Source organism: Lagenorhynchus albirostris, chromosome 6 (genome assembly GCF_949774975.1).
Source record: "Lagenorhynchus albirostris chromosome 6, mLagAlb1.1, whole genome shotgun sequence".
In the NCBI taxonomy this organism is placed as follows: Eukaryota; Metazoa; Chordata; class Mammalia; order Artiodactyla; family Delphinidae; genus Lagenorhynchus; species Lagenorhynchus albirostris.
In genome coordinates this window covers 54,328,737-54,344,091 of record NC_083100.1, presented here as the reverse complement: position 1 = coordinate 54,344,091, position 15,355 = coordinate 54,328,737, and the positions used below count along the sequence as shown (strand labels likewise).

At 39.9% G+C, this 15,355-nt stretch overlaps 1 protein-coding gene across 20 annotated transcripts in view; it reads right to left on the bottom strand.

The window, feature by feature from the left end:
- TTN (titin) overlaps positions 1 to 15,355 on the bottom strand; it is a 287,195-nt gene that overhangs the window by 236,264 nt on the left and 35,576 nt on the right. For all 20 annotated transcript variants that reach the window (XM_060152562.1, XM_060152541.1, XM_060152543.1 and 17 more), the window contains exons 33-42: positions 14,355 to 14,615; positions 13,550 to 13,813; positions 13,197 to 13,457; positions 12,815 to 13,075; positions 12,067 to 12,327; positions 11,407 to 11,548; positions 11,153 to 11,318; positions 9,143 to 9,374; positions 7,402 to 7,686; positions 7,044 to 7,169 (exon numbers count right to left, since the gene is read on the bottom strand). In XM_060152562.1, coding sequence (XP_060008545.1) covers positions 7,044 to 7,169; positions 7,402 to 7,686; positions 9,143 to 9,374; positions 11,153 to 11,318; positions 11,407 to 11,548; positions 12,067 to 12,327; positions 12,815 to 13,075; positions 13,197 to 13,457; positions 13,550 to 13,813; positions 14,355 to 14,615 — 2,259 coding nt within the window. The remainder of the gene's footprint in view (positions 1 to 7,043; positions 7,170 to 7,401; positions 7,687 to 9,142; positions 9,375 to 11,152; positions 11,319 to 11,406; positions 11,549 to 12,066; positions 12,328 to 12,814; positions 13,076 to 13,196; positions 13,458 to 13,549; positions 13,814 to 14,354; positions 14,616 to 15,355) is intronic.

Genomic DNA, 15,355 nt, shown 5'->3' with positions numbered 1-15,355 from the left:
AAGCAACTCTATGCCAATAAAATGGACAATCTGGAAGAAATGGACAAACTCTTAGAAAGGTATAACCTTCCAAGACTGAACCAGGAAAAATAGAAAATATGAACAGACCAATCACAAGTAATGAAATTGAAACTGTGATTAAAAATCTTTCAACAAACAAAAGTCCAGGACCAGATGGCTTCCCAGGTGAATTCTATCAAACATTTAGAGAAGAGCTAACACCCATCCCTCTCAAACTCTTTCAAAAATTGCAGAGGAAGAAACACTCCCAAACTCATTCTATGAGGCCACCATCACCCTAATACCAAAATCAGACAAAGATACTACAAAAAAAGAACATTACAGACCAACATCACTGATGAATATAGATGCAAAAATCCTCAACAAAATACTAGCAAACAGAATCCAACGACACATTAAAAGGATCATACATCATGATCAAGTGGGATTTATCCCAGGGATGCAAGGATTCTTCAATATATGCAAATCAATCAATGTGATACACCATATTAACAAACTGAAGAATAAAAACCATATGATCATCTCAATAGATGCAGAAAAAGCTTTTGACAAAATTCAACACCCATTTACGATAAAAACTCTCCAGAAAGTGGGCACAGAGGGAACCTACCTCAACATAATAAAGGCCATATATGACAAACACACAGCAAACATCATTCTCAATGGTGAAAAACTGAAAGCATTTCCTTTAAGATCAGGAACAAGACAAGGATGTCCACTCTCACCACTCTTATTCAACATAGTTTTGGAAATCCTAGCCACAGCAATCAGAGAAGGAAAAGAAAAAAAAGGAATACAAATTGGAAAAGAAGAGTAAAACTGTCACTGTTTGCAGATGACATACTATACATAGAGAATCCTAAAAATGCCACTAGAAAACTACTAGAGCTAATCAATGAATTTGGTAAAGTTGCAGGATACAAAATTAATGCACAGAAATCTCTTGCATTCCTATACACTAATGATGAAAAATCTGAAAGAGAAATTAAGGAAACACTCCCATTCACCACTGGAACAAAAAGAATAAAATACCTAGGAATAAACCTACCTAGGGAGACAAAAGACCTGTATGCAGAAAACTATAAGACACTGATGAAAGAAATTAAAGATGATACAGACAGATGGAGAGATATACCATGCTCTTGGATTGGAAGAAGCAATATTGTGAAAATGACTATACTACCCAAAGCAATCTACAGATTCAATGCAATCCCTATCAAATTACCAATGGCATTTTTTATGGAACTCGAGCAAAAAATCTTAAAATTTGTATGGAGACACAAAAGAACCTGAATAGCCAAAGCAGTCTTGAGGGAAAAAAATGGAACTGGAGGAATCAGACTCCCTGACTTTAGACTATACTACAAAGCTACAGTAATCAAGACAATATGGTACTGGCACAAAAACAGAAACATAGATCAATGGAACAAGATAGAAAGCCCAGAGATAAACCCACGCACCTATGGTCAACTAATCTATGACAAAGGAGGCAAGGATATGCAATGGAGAAAAGACAGACTCTTCAATATGTGGTTCTGGGAAAACTGGACGGCTACATGTAAAAGAATGAAATTAGAACACTCCCTAACACCACACACAAAAATAAACTCAAAATGGATTAGAGACCTAAATGTAAGACCGGACAGTATAAAACTCTTAGAGGAAAACATAGGAAGGACACTCTTTGACATAAATCACAGCAAGATCTTTTTTGATCCACCTCCTAGAGTAATAGAAATAAAAACAAAAATAAACAAATGGGACCTAATGAAACTTAAAAGCTTTTGCACAGCAAAGGAAACCATAAACAAGATGAAAAGACAACCCTCAGAATGGGAGAAAATATTTGCAAGCAAATCAACGGACAAAGGATTAAACTCCAAGATATATAAACAGCTCATGCAGCTCAATATTAAAGAAACAAACAACCCAATCCAAAAAGGGGCAGAAGACCTAAATAGACATTTCTCCAAAGAAGGCATACAGATGGCCAAGAAGCACATGAAAACCTGCTCAACATCACTAATTATTAGAGAAATGCAAATCAAAACTACAATGAGGTATCACCTCACACCAGTTAGAATGGGCATCATCAGAAAATCTACAAACAACAAATGCTGGAGTGGATTTGGAGAAAAGGGAACCCTCTTGCACTGTTGGTGGGAATGTAAATTGATACAACCACTATGGAGAACAGTACGGAGGTTCCTTGAAAAACTAAAAATAGAATTACCATATGATCCAGCAATCCCACTACTGGGCATATATCTGAGAAAACCATAATTCAAAAAGACACACTCATTGCAGCACTATTTACAATAGCCAGGTCATGGAAGCAACCTAAATGCACATCAACAGATGAATGGATAAAGAAGTTGTGGTACATATATACAATGGAATATTACTGAGCCATAAAAAGGAACGAAATTGCGTCATTTGTTGAGACATGGATGGATCCAGAGACTGTCATACAGAGTGAAGTAAGTCAGAAAGAGAAAAACAAATATTGTATATTAACGCATGTATGTGGAACCTAGAAAAATGGTACAGATGAACCAGTTTGCAGGGCAGAAGTTGAGACACAGATGTAGAGAACAAACGTATGGACACCAAGGGGGGAAAGCCGCAGAGGGGTGGGGATGGTGGTGTGATGAATTGGGTGATTGGGATTGACGTGTATACACTGATGTGCATAAAATTGATGACTAAGAAGAACCTGCTGTATAAAAAAATAAATTAAATTAAATTAAAAAAAAACTAGCTATTTCCACACAAGGATTTGAACCATCTTAAAATGATAGAAAATAAAAACTTCAAATCAAGGATACATATTACTATGTTGTTACAATTTAAGATGATGTGTACTTTAAAAAAAATTATACTTCCATTAAAGCAACAGCCCTGTAAGTCTAGCATGGATTCAAATTTAGTTACTTGTTGTAAAAGCCAAAAATCAGAAGCCATCTTGCTTTTGGAACGTGGTCACTATATTACCTCCTTATCTCAATACCACCCATGGGGATCTTCTAATAGTCCAGTCCTCTAGTATTTGTTTGCACTGTTGCATAAATATTGGTTTATGAATATTCCCCTGCTTCCCACTAGGGTAGTTGTTATAAACTACAAGTTCCCCTTTTAAAGAAACAAATCTTTTTATTTCCTTAGGTAGCAAGGTAAGGTAGGAAATGGAATCCTGACACAACAATTTACCAGCTGTGTGACCTTAGACATGTCAGTTAATCTCTGGACCAGTCTTCTCATTTGTAAAATAAGATGCATAATAATTCATGGGCTATTCATGGGCTATAAAATTGCTGTGTGAATTCAATGACATACACAGAGGAAAGGGTTTTATAAACCACAGGCACAAGTCAGTCATTAAAGTGAGAATGTCTAACATCACAAGGGATCAGCAATAACTTACCTAATAAACAGGGCCATAGGATATACAAGTAATACCATCATCACATGGGATGTAAAAGTCATCCTACAAATACTTGGTTTGTTTGTTTAAACATCAATGGAGAGACGCAAGAGGGAAGACATATGGGAACATATGTATATGTATAACTGATTCACTTTGTTATAAAGCAGAAACTAACACACCATTGTAAAGCAATTATACCCCAATAAAGATGTTAAAAAAAAAATCAATGGAAAGGGAAGGATGGAGAGTTTGGTACTCTCTCTCCCTCACAAGGTTCCCTGCTTATTCTTCCTGACAACTTCTTCCTTTGGTGAACTGAGTGAAGCAGAAGGACAGGCATGAATCGTCAATAATAAATGAGCTAAAGGGCAAGACCTGTTTTGGTAATGGACTTGGTACTTTTGACTGGGCTGCCACTATCTGTGTCAGTCACTGGCCTCTCATGGCTTCTGTGAGGCCACCCCACTGCCCCAGTTCCTCACCCCCACCACTCCATTGTATTTGGTCCCTGAGTCTCGTTCATTCTACCTCCTGGACTCTTGCACAATCTACCCCCATCTTTCTCCTGACTCAGTTGTCAACACTTTCCAAGCCTATTATAATATGATAGCCTCTCTGCTGGTCCGTTACCTTCAGCCTCACCTCCCACATCTGTCCATTCCTCCTTTCATGATCAGAGTGTTGTTTCTAAAAAGAAAACCTGATCATGTTACCCAGGGGTTTCAAAATCTCTCAGTGGCTCCTCAAAGTAAACAAGATAAAATCTAAAGTCCTAAGCACAGAATACCAACACTTTAGGATCTGGCCCTTGCCTTCTTTCCTAGCTTCTCGTCCACTCATTGCATCACTTTCCAACCATACTTAAACCACTTGTTGCCAGGACATGGAGTGTTCTGGGGAGCCTTTATGACTTTGTAAACGTTGTTCTCTGCCTGGAGCACGACTGTGCTCATGAGCCTATTAATTCTTCAATGTGCCGTCCGTGCATTTTCTCCAGCTCTCTCCCAGACAGAGAGCACTGAGTAGGTGGGCTGTTACAGCACTTACAACCTTGTGATCTAGCTGTGCATGCGCGTCTCCTCACCTACACACTGAGCTCCATGAAGGCAAGAGACAGGTCCTGGCATCCCTAGAACCTAGTGTAATTGTCTCAATAGCAGGAGCACAGATGTTGGTAGAATAAAACAAAAAAAAGCTTAAATGAACAGTGGGCATTCCTCATTGCTAAACTAATTATTTAACATCTCACTTAGCTAGCTGCCACTCTGTAAGCCACCAAATGATACTGACCATTATCTGTAGAATGAGCACTAGCAAAAAGCTAGCTTTACTACGTTTTAAAATTCTACTTTTCCAAACTTCTCTTCCACCAGTAGGTGGCACCAGAGACCTTCAATAGATAACATTTCCACTTAAAAAAGCACCACCAGATTGCTCAGGACCATGCTCCATGCTTCAGCAAGTACTGAGTTCCCCAAAACGTGAGACTGGGGCCTCTGCAGACTCATATTTTTTTCCAATTTGCAGAAAGCAGAGCTGCACTTACTTTCTTAAGGGAAGTTGTGTGAATATTTTCTGCCTGAGGGGCATGGAACGTGAAACGTGATATGGTGAGCTTTTAAAAGGCATTTATTCAGTGAACTTAATTTTTGTCATATAGAAAATACATTTATGAAAGGGTTCTAAAACCTCTGTATGTGTATTAATATTACCACACATAGAGAGTTAATGATCACATGAATTTATAAAGTCCATTCAAATATTTAAGGACATCAGTCACATTGAAAAGATATTTTTCTTTTTCTACCCCAATTGGAGTCTTGTAGAGAGCTTCAAATGTATGTTTGCAATGCCTTAAAGGCAAACTATAAAATGACTTATAAACTAAAGAGTACTATGCAAATATAGTTAAGACTACTACTTTAGATAATCCATATACATATGTTTATTTGAAAAATTTCCTCTAAAAATTCAATGAATGGATAAATTCTTTAGTATGGCTTTAGTGAATTTGATATTAAAATGCATTTTTCTTTTTAGTAGGATATCACCGAATCAGTCCTCATTTCTTAATATTTGGCATTTTTCAAATACCATGCTCTGAAGTCACAAAGTCTATAGTATTTATCTATGTTGGTCACCCAATACCAGACTTTTATGTTTCTATAATTCCTCTCAATGGTTGTAATAAAATTAATGTATTGAGCACCAGTCACTTGCTAGCCATGCCTGTAAGTGCTTTATACACCTCATATCCTTTAATTATGCTCATAAAATCAAACAGGTCTATTTGGTTTCTAGATCAGCATCTCCATCCCAGAGCAGGAAATCATTAGGTGATAGAAGCCCAATTGAAATACTAACTTGCTTAAGAAACCGGCTCTTGGCAAGGTAGAGACTGGGCCATAACCCAATGGGAGAAGCACAATAAGCAAAACAAACGTTTATTAGGAGTGCTGTGAGATGCCCGAGCTTGGAGAATTTCCCTTTGTGGTGGTATACAACAGTCAAGCAAACGAGGGAGTGATTTTCATTCGGGATAAGGTTGATTTACCCTGTCCCTATGTGAGGTAGGTCTACAATCATCATTGGCTAGAAATGGCTCTAAACATTTTGTCTCATTCTACTAAGGTCAGACTCCTGGGGTGAGGGGAGGGGCCGGTGGTTCTGGGAAACATGCACCAATTAAAAATCATAACAGCTAACAGATGGAGGGATTACTGTATGAGGGGTGCTGCGATACGTGCTGATGTGGGTTAGCTGACATAATCATGACAATGATCTGAAGCCACTGATATCAGCCATTTAACAAGCATTCTTTTGTCCGACCAACAATTACTTACTGAGTACCCACTATGTATGGAGCTATTCTAGGACAAGGATCCACCCTTGCTTTCACAGAGCTTTCCTTCTAGTAGTTACTGCTTTTCAGGCACCATGTTCTCGGTACTAAGACAGAATCCCTGCCCTCATGAAATGTACATTCTAAGACTGAATGCAATATTATCCTCACTTTATTCATGAGGGAAAGAGAACCAGAGAAATCAGGTATTTGCCGAAGGTCACAGAGTGGAGCCAAGACTCAAATCCAACCTCTCTGATCATAACGCCCCCACTTTTGTCCACTACAGGATACCACCTTCCAAAGGGATATGGCTTTTCACACAAGCACTGTCCATAGACCGAACAACATCTTACATATAAATGGACTCTTAAAACATATGTAGATGCCATTATAATTAATCTAATAATAATTGTAGGTTTCGTTGTATTTTTTCAAGAGATAACAAAGTGTAACTACAATCATAAAGAAAACATGGCGTTTTTCAAGTTTAAAACAGAAAAACACTGAACTCATTCCTTTTTTTTAATTGTAGTTTAAAAAAGCACATAACATAAAATTTATCATCTTAACCATTTTTAGGTGTACAGTCCAGTAGCGGAAAACACTGATCGAATTCTCAATTCAATAATCCAAGTAAGTGTTCTGCAGGATGCCCATGAAACTTCAAATTATGCATGAGAGGTAAGAAAACCTTTTCCTCACATCATTCTTTTTAAATATTAGCAACTCTACCTTTGCTTGTAAACCTACCTGTTCCAGAAACTCTGCATTGAAAGTGGGCTGGCCGTCCCTCAGAAGTGACAGTGTCCTGAAGTGGGGTGACGATGGCAGGAGGATAAACTGGCATTTCCTGATCAGGAGACACAGCTTCTGGAACTAAAGGAAGGGACCACAGACTTGTCAGGAGTAAGTTAGCCTACAGACCTCACAGAATGAAGCATGCCGATTTCTCTTAATTTATCAGTGGAGCAGTGGAGCCCTTTCAAAGTTTCCAAGTTAGGTAGCAATCTACTTTTAGGAGCTCCAAGTTGTATTTTTAAATGCCCTGGGAGGATACAAAAGCGGGTTTCTTAGGTTTTACGTTAAAAGCTGAGAAGTAGCAAGGTACCTTCCACAGAGAGCGATGCTGAGGTAGTGACAATTCCATAGTCATTCTTGGCTTCACAGGTATAGACGGCCGCATCCTCTGGGAAGGCTTCGATGAGCAGAAGTGTGTACTCTTGCCCATCGTGAAGGAACTTGCACTTGAAACCAGTGGAAAGCAGCTGCTCTTCCTTGTACCAGGAAATTTTGGGCTGTGGTCTGCCGGATATCACAGCACAGAAGCGGGCGGGCTTGCCAGATTGCACGGTAACAGGCTGGAGCTCCTGAAGAATTTGGGGCGGTTCTGGGGCTGGGAAGAAAAGAAAACAAACAGTCCATGAAAACACAGGAAAGCACGGGAAAATCTAGGTTAATTTGTTGCCAGGTGGTTATGTACCCCGAAACAAAACTTTGGAATGGTGATATCTTTACTTGCCTCAGAATATTAGAACATTCTTTGCACTAAGAAGGAAAAAAAATTGGAATTTTGTCCCTAAGTAGAGGGAGATACTTTTGATATTTGATGGGGGGCGGTGATGCTGGGAGTGCTGAGTTTTTCAGCATAACACGGTCACCCCTTTCCTGGCTGGGATCTGGATCGGGGTAACAATGGACAGTCCTCTAAAGAATGCTAGAACATTTCCACATGCTACCTATTTTTAACAGTCGTTTGGGCAAATCATGTGGTGAGGTGGCTCATCCCATTCAGGTTCGGTTTTCAAGTATTTGTGTATATGTGATAATCATTTTTTAATATACAGGTGCCAGTGAAGTGCAATCAGTATGCATGAATGAATGAATGTCATTTTAGATCTAAAGGCAATTAGGTAATTTTTTTTTTAATTCAGCTTTCCTGTTATGCTAATTAAAACATATTCTTGGTGTTGTGATGACTGAGGGAATCTGGGTCGTTCACGGAACCAAGAAATGGGGAGAACTGACTTCTGTGAGGCTGATTTCTGACACAGCCATATAGGTAGACCTTTACTTCTCTGTGCCTCAGTTTCTCTACCACTAATATAGAAATAATAATAACTGGATACCATGACGATTTGGTCTTCTAGGGACCAAGGGGATGTTGGCAATATGGTTCATTTTTATGAAACTTGAGATTACTCTTACTGTTCCTTCATCTGTCTCAGGGGTATTTGTTCAGACAGGTAGGACCCAAGGTCAGGACAGGAATGGATCTAGACCAGCCTCAGATTCAGCTCTAAGGTTTCTAATGAGGAAAGTGGATGGTTTAATGGCGCTCCTCTGAGGACTTGGTAGCATATGGAATTCCCCACTAAAGTCAGACCCTGGTCCTAGGGCATGGAGCTCACCTGTGGCTTCCTAGGTTCTCCCAGGCATGCCTTAACAGAGGCTGGAAATGCCCCACCAGAGACTGGAAATGCCCCATCACTTGGTAGTGCTACTAGTATTCAAGCAGTTAGGGCCAAGGGCAGAGAACTAGAACAGCTGAAAACCGTAACTAGAAACCCATTTGGGGTCTATTATAATTGACATACAGTGGATGTTCAATAACGTTGACCAAACTAAATAAGGATCTAGCCATTAGGTGCCTTCTGGAAATGACATCTTGGTCCTTTTAACAGCTACCATCCCATTTCCACAGGTATAATATGAAAATAAATGTAATAACTTCAAACATATGAGTACCATGGGTTCTTGAGAAATTGCCTGGAAACTACCAGAACTTCAGTAAGTTGAAAGGGAGGATTATTACAGATGGATGCACAAAATATGTTAATATCTCTACCTACCATTGACGTAGAGGGTAACAGAACTCCTGTTCCTTCCTGCCACAAAGGTGTATTCACCAGCATCGCTATGCCTGGTCTCAGAGATAAACATCCGGTGGATTCTTCTCTCCACCACATACTGGTGTCGTTCTTGAACTTGGAAATTGATTTCAATGCCGTCTTTATACCAGTGGGCATCTACATCATCTTCATTGACCTCAAACTCAACGACAGCACGTTGTTTCTCAATAACCTTTTAAAGGAGCAACAGGAAAAGAAAATTGAAGCCCTGGTTTCCTTTCGGTTTTAACCTGTTTCCAAAACAGCTCATTTGAAGAGCATGTCAAACCTATATATTATGATATAGAAAATTGACTGGTTATAGCACGTTCGAAGTTTTCTTGCATATCCTTGGACAAAAGGTGCCCATACTTCTTTTGCTTACATCTGCATGGAGGCAATGATTTCATCCTTAAATGTTTGCTTCTTCGTTAATTATAACAGAAATAATGACACTTTGCGGTACTTCCCTGGTGGCGCAGTGGTTAAGAATCCTCCTGCCAATGCAGGGGACACAGGTTCAATCCTTCAATCCCTGGTCTGGGAAGATCCCACATGGCGTGGAGCAACTAAGCCCATGTACCACAACTACAGCCTGCACACCACAGCGGCTGAAGCTCGAGTGCCTAGCGTCTGTGTTCCGCAACAAGAGAAGCCACTGCAATGAGAAGCCTGTGCACTGCAACAAAGCGTAGCCCCCGCTCACTGCAACTAGAGAAGGCTTGCGCGCAGCAACAAAGACCCGACACAGCCAAAAGTAAATAATAAAATAAAAATAAAATAAAAAAGAAATAATGACTTTACTTTAAAGAATAATGACTTTACATCTGAAGGCTGTTTATCATTGGCAAAGTTCTTTTAAGTTACTATTCAATTTGATTTCACATGATGTGAACCTTGTAGGCTAGGTAGGAACTATTATCCTCATTTTTAAAAGCGAGAAAATCAAGGTTCAGGATTGGTCAATAAAGGATGGAGGACATATCGGGTTATCTGACTATGCATTGAAGGCTTTTTTCACTCTGGCCTAATGTAATGCCTGGCTCTCCTTGGATGAGCAATATAATAAACATGAGCTCAAGTGATACTTCCCTTCCCATGTTATCGCCCCGTTATATCACGTGGGAAGACTGGCACCCATGAGGACGAGCCGTACACGTGCAGTCGAGAGCAAAGGTGTTTGCTCAGCATCCCTGCTAGGAATCCAGCTTTGCTCAAACTGGTCTTCCTCTTGGACCCCGGAGGGAGTTTTCCCAGTCAAGTCCCCACACAGCTGCCTCTCCAAGGTAGAAGGCTTCTGAGAAAATGCCACCTTGTTCTGAATTCCTTTAATTCCAGTTGCTGTGCGAACACCACAATTTAAATTTTAGTTCCTTTAGGGTTGATGTTGCTTGGTAAGTGGCCATTTGACAGTGAAGTGTCTACAGCTGCTTTCATTAAAGTATTTAGACAGCTGCGAAGGATACACTTATTCCCTAAGCGAGAGGAAACTGACTAAGTTGATGTCAGCACAAGAGTGTAAGCTGGTAGGGATAAGCTGATTTCATTTTTTTAGAAGACTGTGGTTAGAAAATTTAAAAGTCAAAAAATTAAGTGACATTCTCTATGAGGACACGGGGATGGGGAAGGGTAAGCTGGGACGAAGTGAGAGAGTGGCATGGACCTATCTACACTACCAAATGTGAAATAGACAGCTAGTGCGAAGCAGCCACATAGCACAGGGAGATCATCTCGGTGCTTTGTGTCCACCTAGAGGGGTGGGATAGGGAGGGTGGGAGGGAGACGCAAGAGGGAGGGGATATGGGGATATATGTATATGTACAGCTGATTCACTGTGTTATGCAGCAGAAACTAACACACCATTGTAAAGCAATTATACTCCAATAAAGGTGTTAAAAAAAATTAAGTGACAAAATGATAGATTAGGAGCTACTGATGACTTCTCCAAAAATTCAGCATGTGGACAATTACCTGAACCTCCCTTTTAATGCTTCGGATGCGAACGTCTCTGCCCTCTACAAAGAGGCTGGCAGTGGACATGTTGCCTCCAGCCACCACTGTGTACTTCCCAGCATCAGACATCCGGGTGGATGGGATCAGAAGGCGGTGGATGTATTTCTCCTTCTGTATCTTTATTCTATGGAAGAAAGGGAAATTGAGGTTTAACGTATGATGACTCAAAGGAAACTGGGAATCACTGGGATGTGGCAAACAAACCAACGGACCTGTCCACAAGCTGTAGCTCTTGGCCATCTTTCATCCACTGCACAGTGATGTCAGGTTCAGAAACTTCACATTCAAACATGGCTCGCTTCTTCTCGAGAACCTTAATGTCCTTAATGTGTTTCCTAAATTCTATATGACGAGCTGGAGAACAGCGTGTAAAAAAATTAATCTTTCTAACAGCTTTGCTAAGATATAATTCACATACTATACAATTCACCCAGTGAAAGTATACAATTCAGTGGCTTTCGGTACATTCAGAGTTGTGCAACCATCACCATAATTAATTTCAAAGCATTCTCATTACCCCCAAAAAAGACCATGTACCCCTTAGCCATCACCCTCCAGACCCCTCCCTTTGTCCTCCCCTCAGACTTAGGCACCAATCTATGTCACTACAGATTTGTGCACTCTGAACTTTTCCTATAACTGGAATCATACACCATGTGGTCCTTTGCGACTGGCTTCTTTCACTTGATATAGAGTTTTTTAAGGTTCATCCATGTTGTAGCATGTATCAGTACCTCCTTTTTATTCCTGAATAATATTTCATTGTGTGGATATACCTCATTTTATTTATCCATTCATTAGCTGATGCTCTAACATTTTATGTAATGTGTTTGCCATTTATTTTTATGGATATGACATTTATGAAACCATACCTTCCACATAAAGAGTGGCTGTCGAGGTAGCCTTTCCAGCCACAAAGGTGTACTCAGCAGCATCCCCAAAGTGAACATTCCTGATGTTCAGGGAGTGGGTGAGCTTTTTGGTTCTCATCTGGCACCTGTCAGTCGATTTGATTTCCACACCATTCTTTAACCATTTGTAAGAGATGCCTTCATAGTTCACTGTGACCTCAAAGGTAATGGTGTCTTTTTCTTCAGCATTGATGTCCTTCAGCATGGATGTAATCATGATTGCTGCAAAGGGGGAAGGAAATACACCCAAGGAGATTTTGTGTCAATATGACGTGGGTTATGACAGGCACAGAATGAAAACTTGGAATGTTCTTAGTACGTCTGTTTAGGTATCACAGTTCAGAGAGATGAGCCATGATACCTTCCAGGTACCCCTCTACAGGACAATGTCAAGTGACAGGGGAACAGAAAAAGTAAGAGATAGACAATGGAGCATCTTCATAGGTAGCCTTTCAATGCTACCCTAATCAAAAATTTTATCCAGATGCCTAACAGTGTGGACACAGTAGATGTTTCAATCAAGGTAACTGGTCAGGAAGAAAAAGTGTAGGCTATGGAATAACAATGAGTCTACTGGATATTCTGTGTGTGTGTGTGTGTGTGTGTGTGTGTGTGTGTGTGTGTGTGTGTGTGTGTGTGTGTGTGTGTGTGTGTGTGTGTGTGTGTGTGTGTGTGTGTGTATATATATTTGTATATATATTTTACTTACGTGTCACTTTCAGGGTGGCGCTGACTTGGTCATTGCCACAGACAAATGTGTATTCTGCTGAGTCCTCTGTGCTGGTGTTCATGATGATCAGCTGGTGGAGTTTTCCCTGCACCACGATCTTGAACTTTTCACTCATTTCAATCTCCACCCCATTCTTTAGCCACATGGAAGGCACATTGAAGTGGGAGACCTCACACTCAAAGGAGGCAGTTTTGGTCTCAGGTACCTCAATGTTTTTCATGGTTTTTGTAATATGTAATGCTTGGGAAAATCAGAGAGCACTTCGGTTAATATATTTTATTTAAAAAAAAAGATGGAGCAAACAAACGAATGAATACATGGAGATCACCCAGAAATGCCACAGGGGCTGCCTCATACTTACTCTCCACGAATAGTTTCGCTTTGCATTCCAATTGCCCCACCACAGCTGTATATTCCCCAGCGTCCAAGGGGGAAATATGCTGCAGCATCAGTTTGTGGACCTTCCTTTCTGAGACCAGCCTGTGTTTGTCACTCGGCTTAATCTCCACATTCTTGTGGAACCATTTCACTGGCACTGTGTCGTGGGAAACGCTAACTTCAAAGGCAACGGTGGCATTTTCCAAGGCAGTCACATCCTTTGGCTTCTTAATGATTTTGACGGCTAATGAGGAAAGTTGAAGCCATTTAGTGATATGGTTAACTTCATGGTAACCACGAGTTGGCTACTTGTAAAGTGTTTCTAAGTCAACTTACTCTCAACGTGCAGTCTGGCACTGGCTCCCAGCCTTCCAAGCTTGAAGCCATAAACAGATTCATCCACAACGGCACAGTTTTTAATTCTCAGAGAGTAAATTGTTCCTTTGACTGAAATAGTGTACTTGTCATTGGATTCCAGCACAACCCCGTTTCTGATCCACTGGACACCTTTTACATTAGGGTGTGTGAGCTCCATAGTGAAAACAGCATCTTGCGTCTCTGTCACCGTGAGGTTCTTCAGAGTCTTCTTAATTTTGACAGCTGAAGACAAATTTATGATTTGTTTAGAAAATAAAGATGATACCATTCAGGTAAGAGAAGTCCCAAATAAGATTGTTACCGGGTCATCTTGCAAAAGAATGGTTATCAAAGAATTTGCGGTTATGCAGCATCTCTAGAGTTTTTAAAAGACACTTTGAGATTATTCAGGAAAACCTGGGTCCAGTTTGAAATGTACCTTGTATAATGTCTTTTCTATACTTGAATGAGATGTAGTTTGCATAGCTGTATATTAATAACTTAATCAATGGATTGGAGAAGAGTGAAAGAAGAATACAGACTGAGAGCATCTAATTTGCTGCTCCACAGAGCTGGAACCTAAGACGTGGCTTCTTCACATTAACTCATAAGCAATTTTGCACCTTGTGGTACATGGCTCAGAAAGAAAGTTCGAGAGTTTATAATGATTTTATGAAATGAGGATTTATGGCATCCACAATGATTATACCATTTGACTTTCAGAATAACTGTCAAAAATATACTACGATTTTTTAGTGGATAAATCTGTTATTATATCACTGACCTTCAACTTTAAGTCTGGCAGATGTTTTGGAAGTGGCCACCTTGTAGGTGTATTCTCCAATGTCATCTAGTTTGGTGGCAGCAATGATAAGCCTCCTTTTGTGGCCATCAGATTTACTTCCGATGTTTTTACCCAGCGGTAGGTGTTTGTCATCCTTCAACCATTCTCCTTCGGAATCTGGGTTGGCAACTTCACATTCAAACACAGCTTCCTGGGATTCAGCTACAGTCTGATCTGTGAGTGGCTTGGAGATGGCGCCCCCTGTGGAACAAGAGAAGTACAAGCGTGAGTCTTTTAAAAATATTTATACAATAGAAAAACCTTTGCACAATTAATATAAAACATCAAATTTTAAAACATGATTCTGAACATCATGAAATGTCTAATAAAATTACTTTACGTACTTTAAGAAGGTATCACAGAAACCCCTCGTTCTAAGTATGTATCACTGATAACCAGGGAAACTACTGGAATCAGAAAGGTTTTGCAAAGGAAAAGCAACTGTTAAGTTATACAGAACTCTGAGAACCTTAATGTGGAGCACACCTCATGGACGGCCCATAACTCAGTTCCTTCCTCAAAAGCATGCTGCTTAGTCTTCTACGGATGATTTCCTGAAAATACATCTAATATCTGACTGGAAAATTTTTTGCTGAACAAAATGTATAGTCATCAATGTTTCTAGAAGATTAGGGATTCCTATATACTAAAAATCACTGTTTTGACAAATGTCATCTCTTCTACAAAGTTTTCCCCCATTGGCTCCAGTGCCATCATCGCTGGCAGAAATAATTACTCCTTCATCAAGTTAGTTGCTAATGTATCTGTCCCTCTCTATATTGTGAATTCCTCAAAAAAAATATCATGCCGTTTTCATTTTTGTATCCTGAGTTCCTAGCAGCGCCTGGCCAATGGCAGGTACTTTAAAAATGTTGGGTGAAATCACATAGAGGCTCATAGTTTTTTCTTGTTTCCACACATTTAAAAACATGTAATTTATA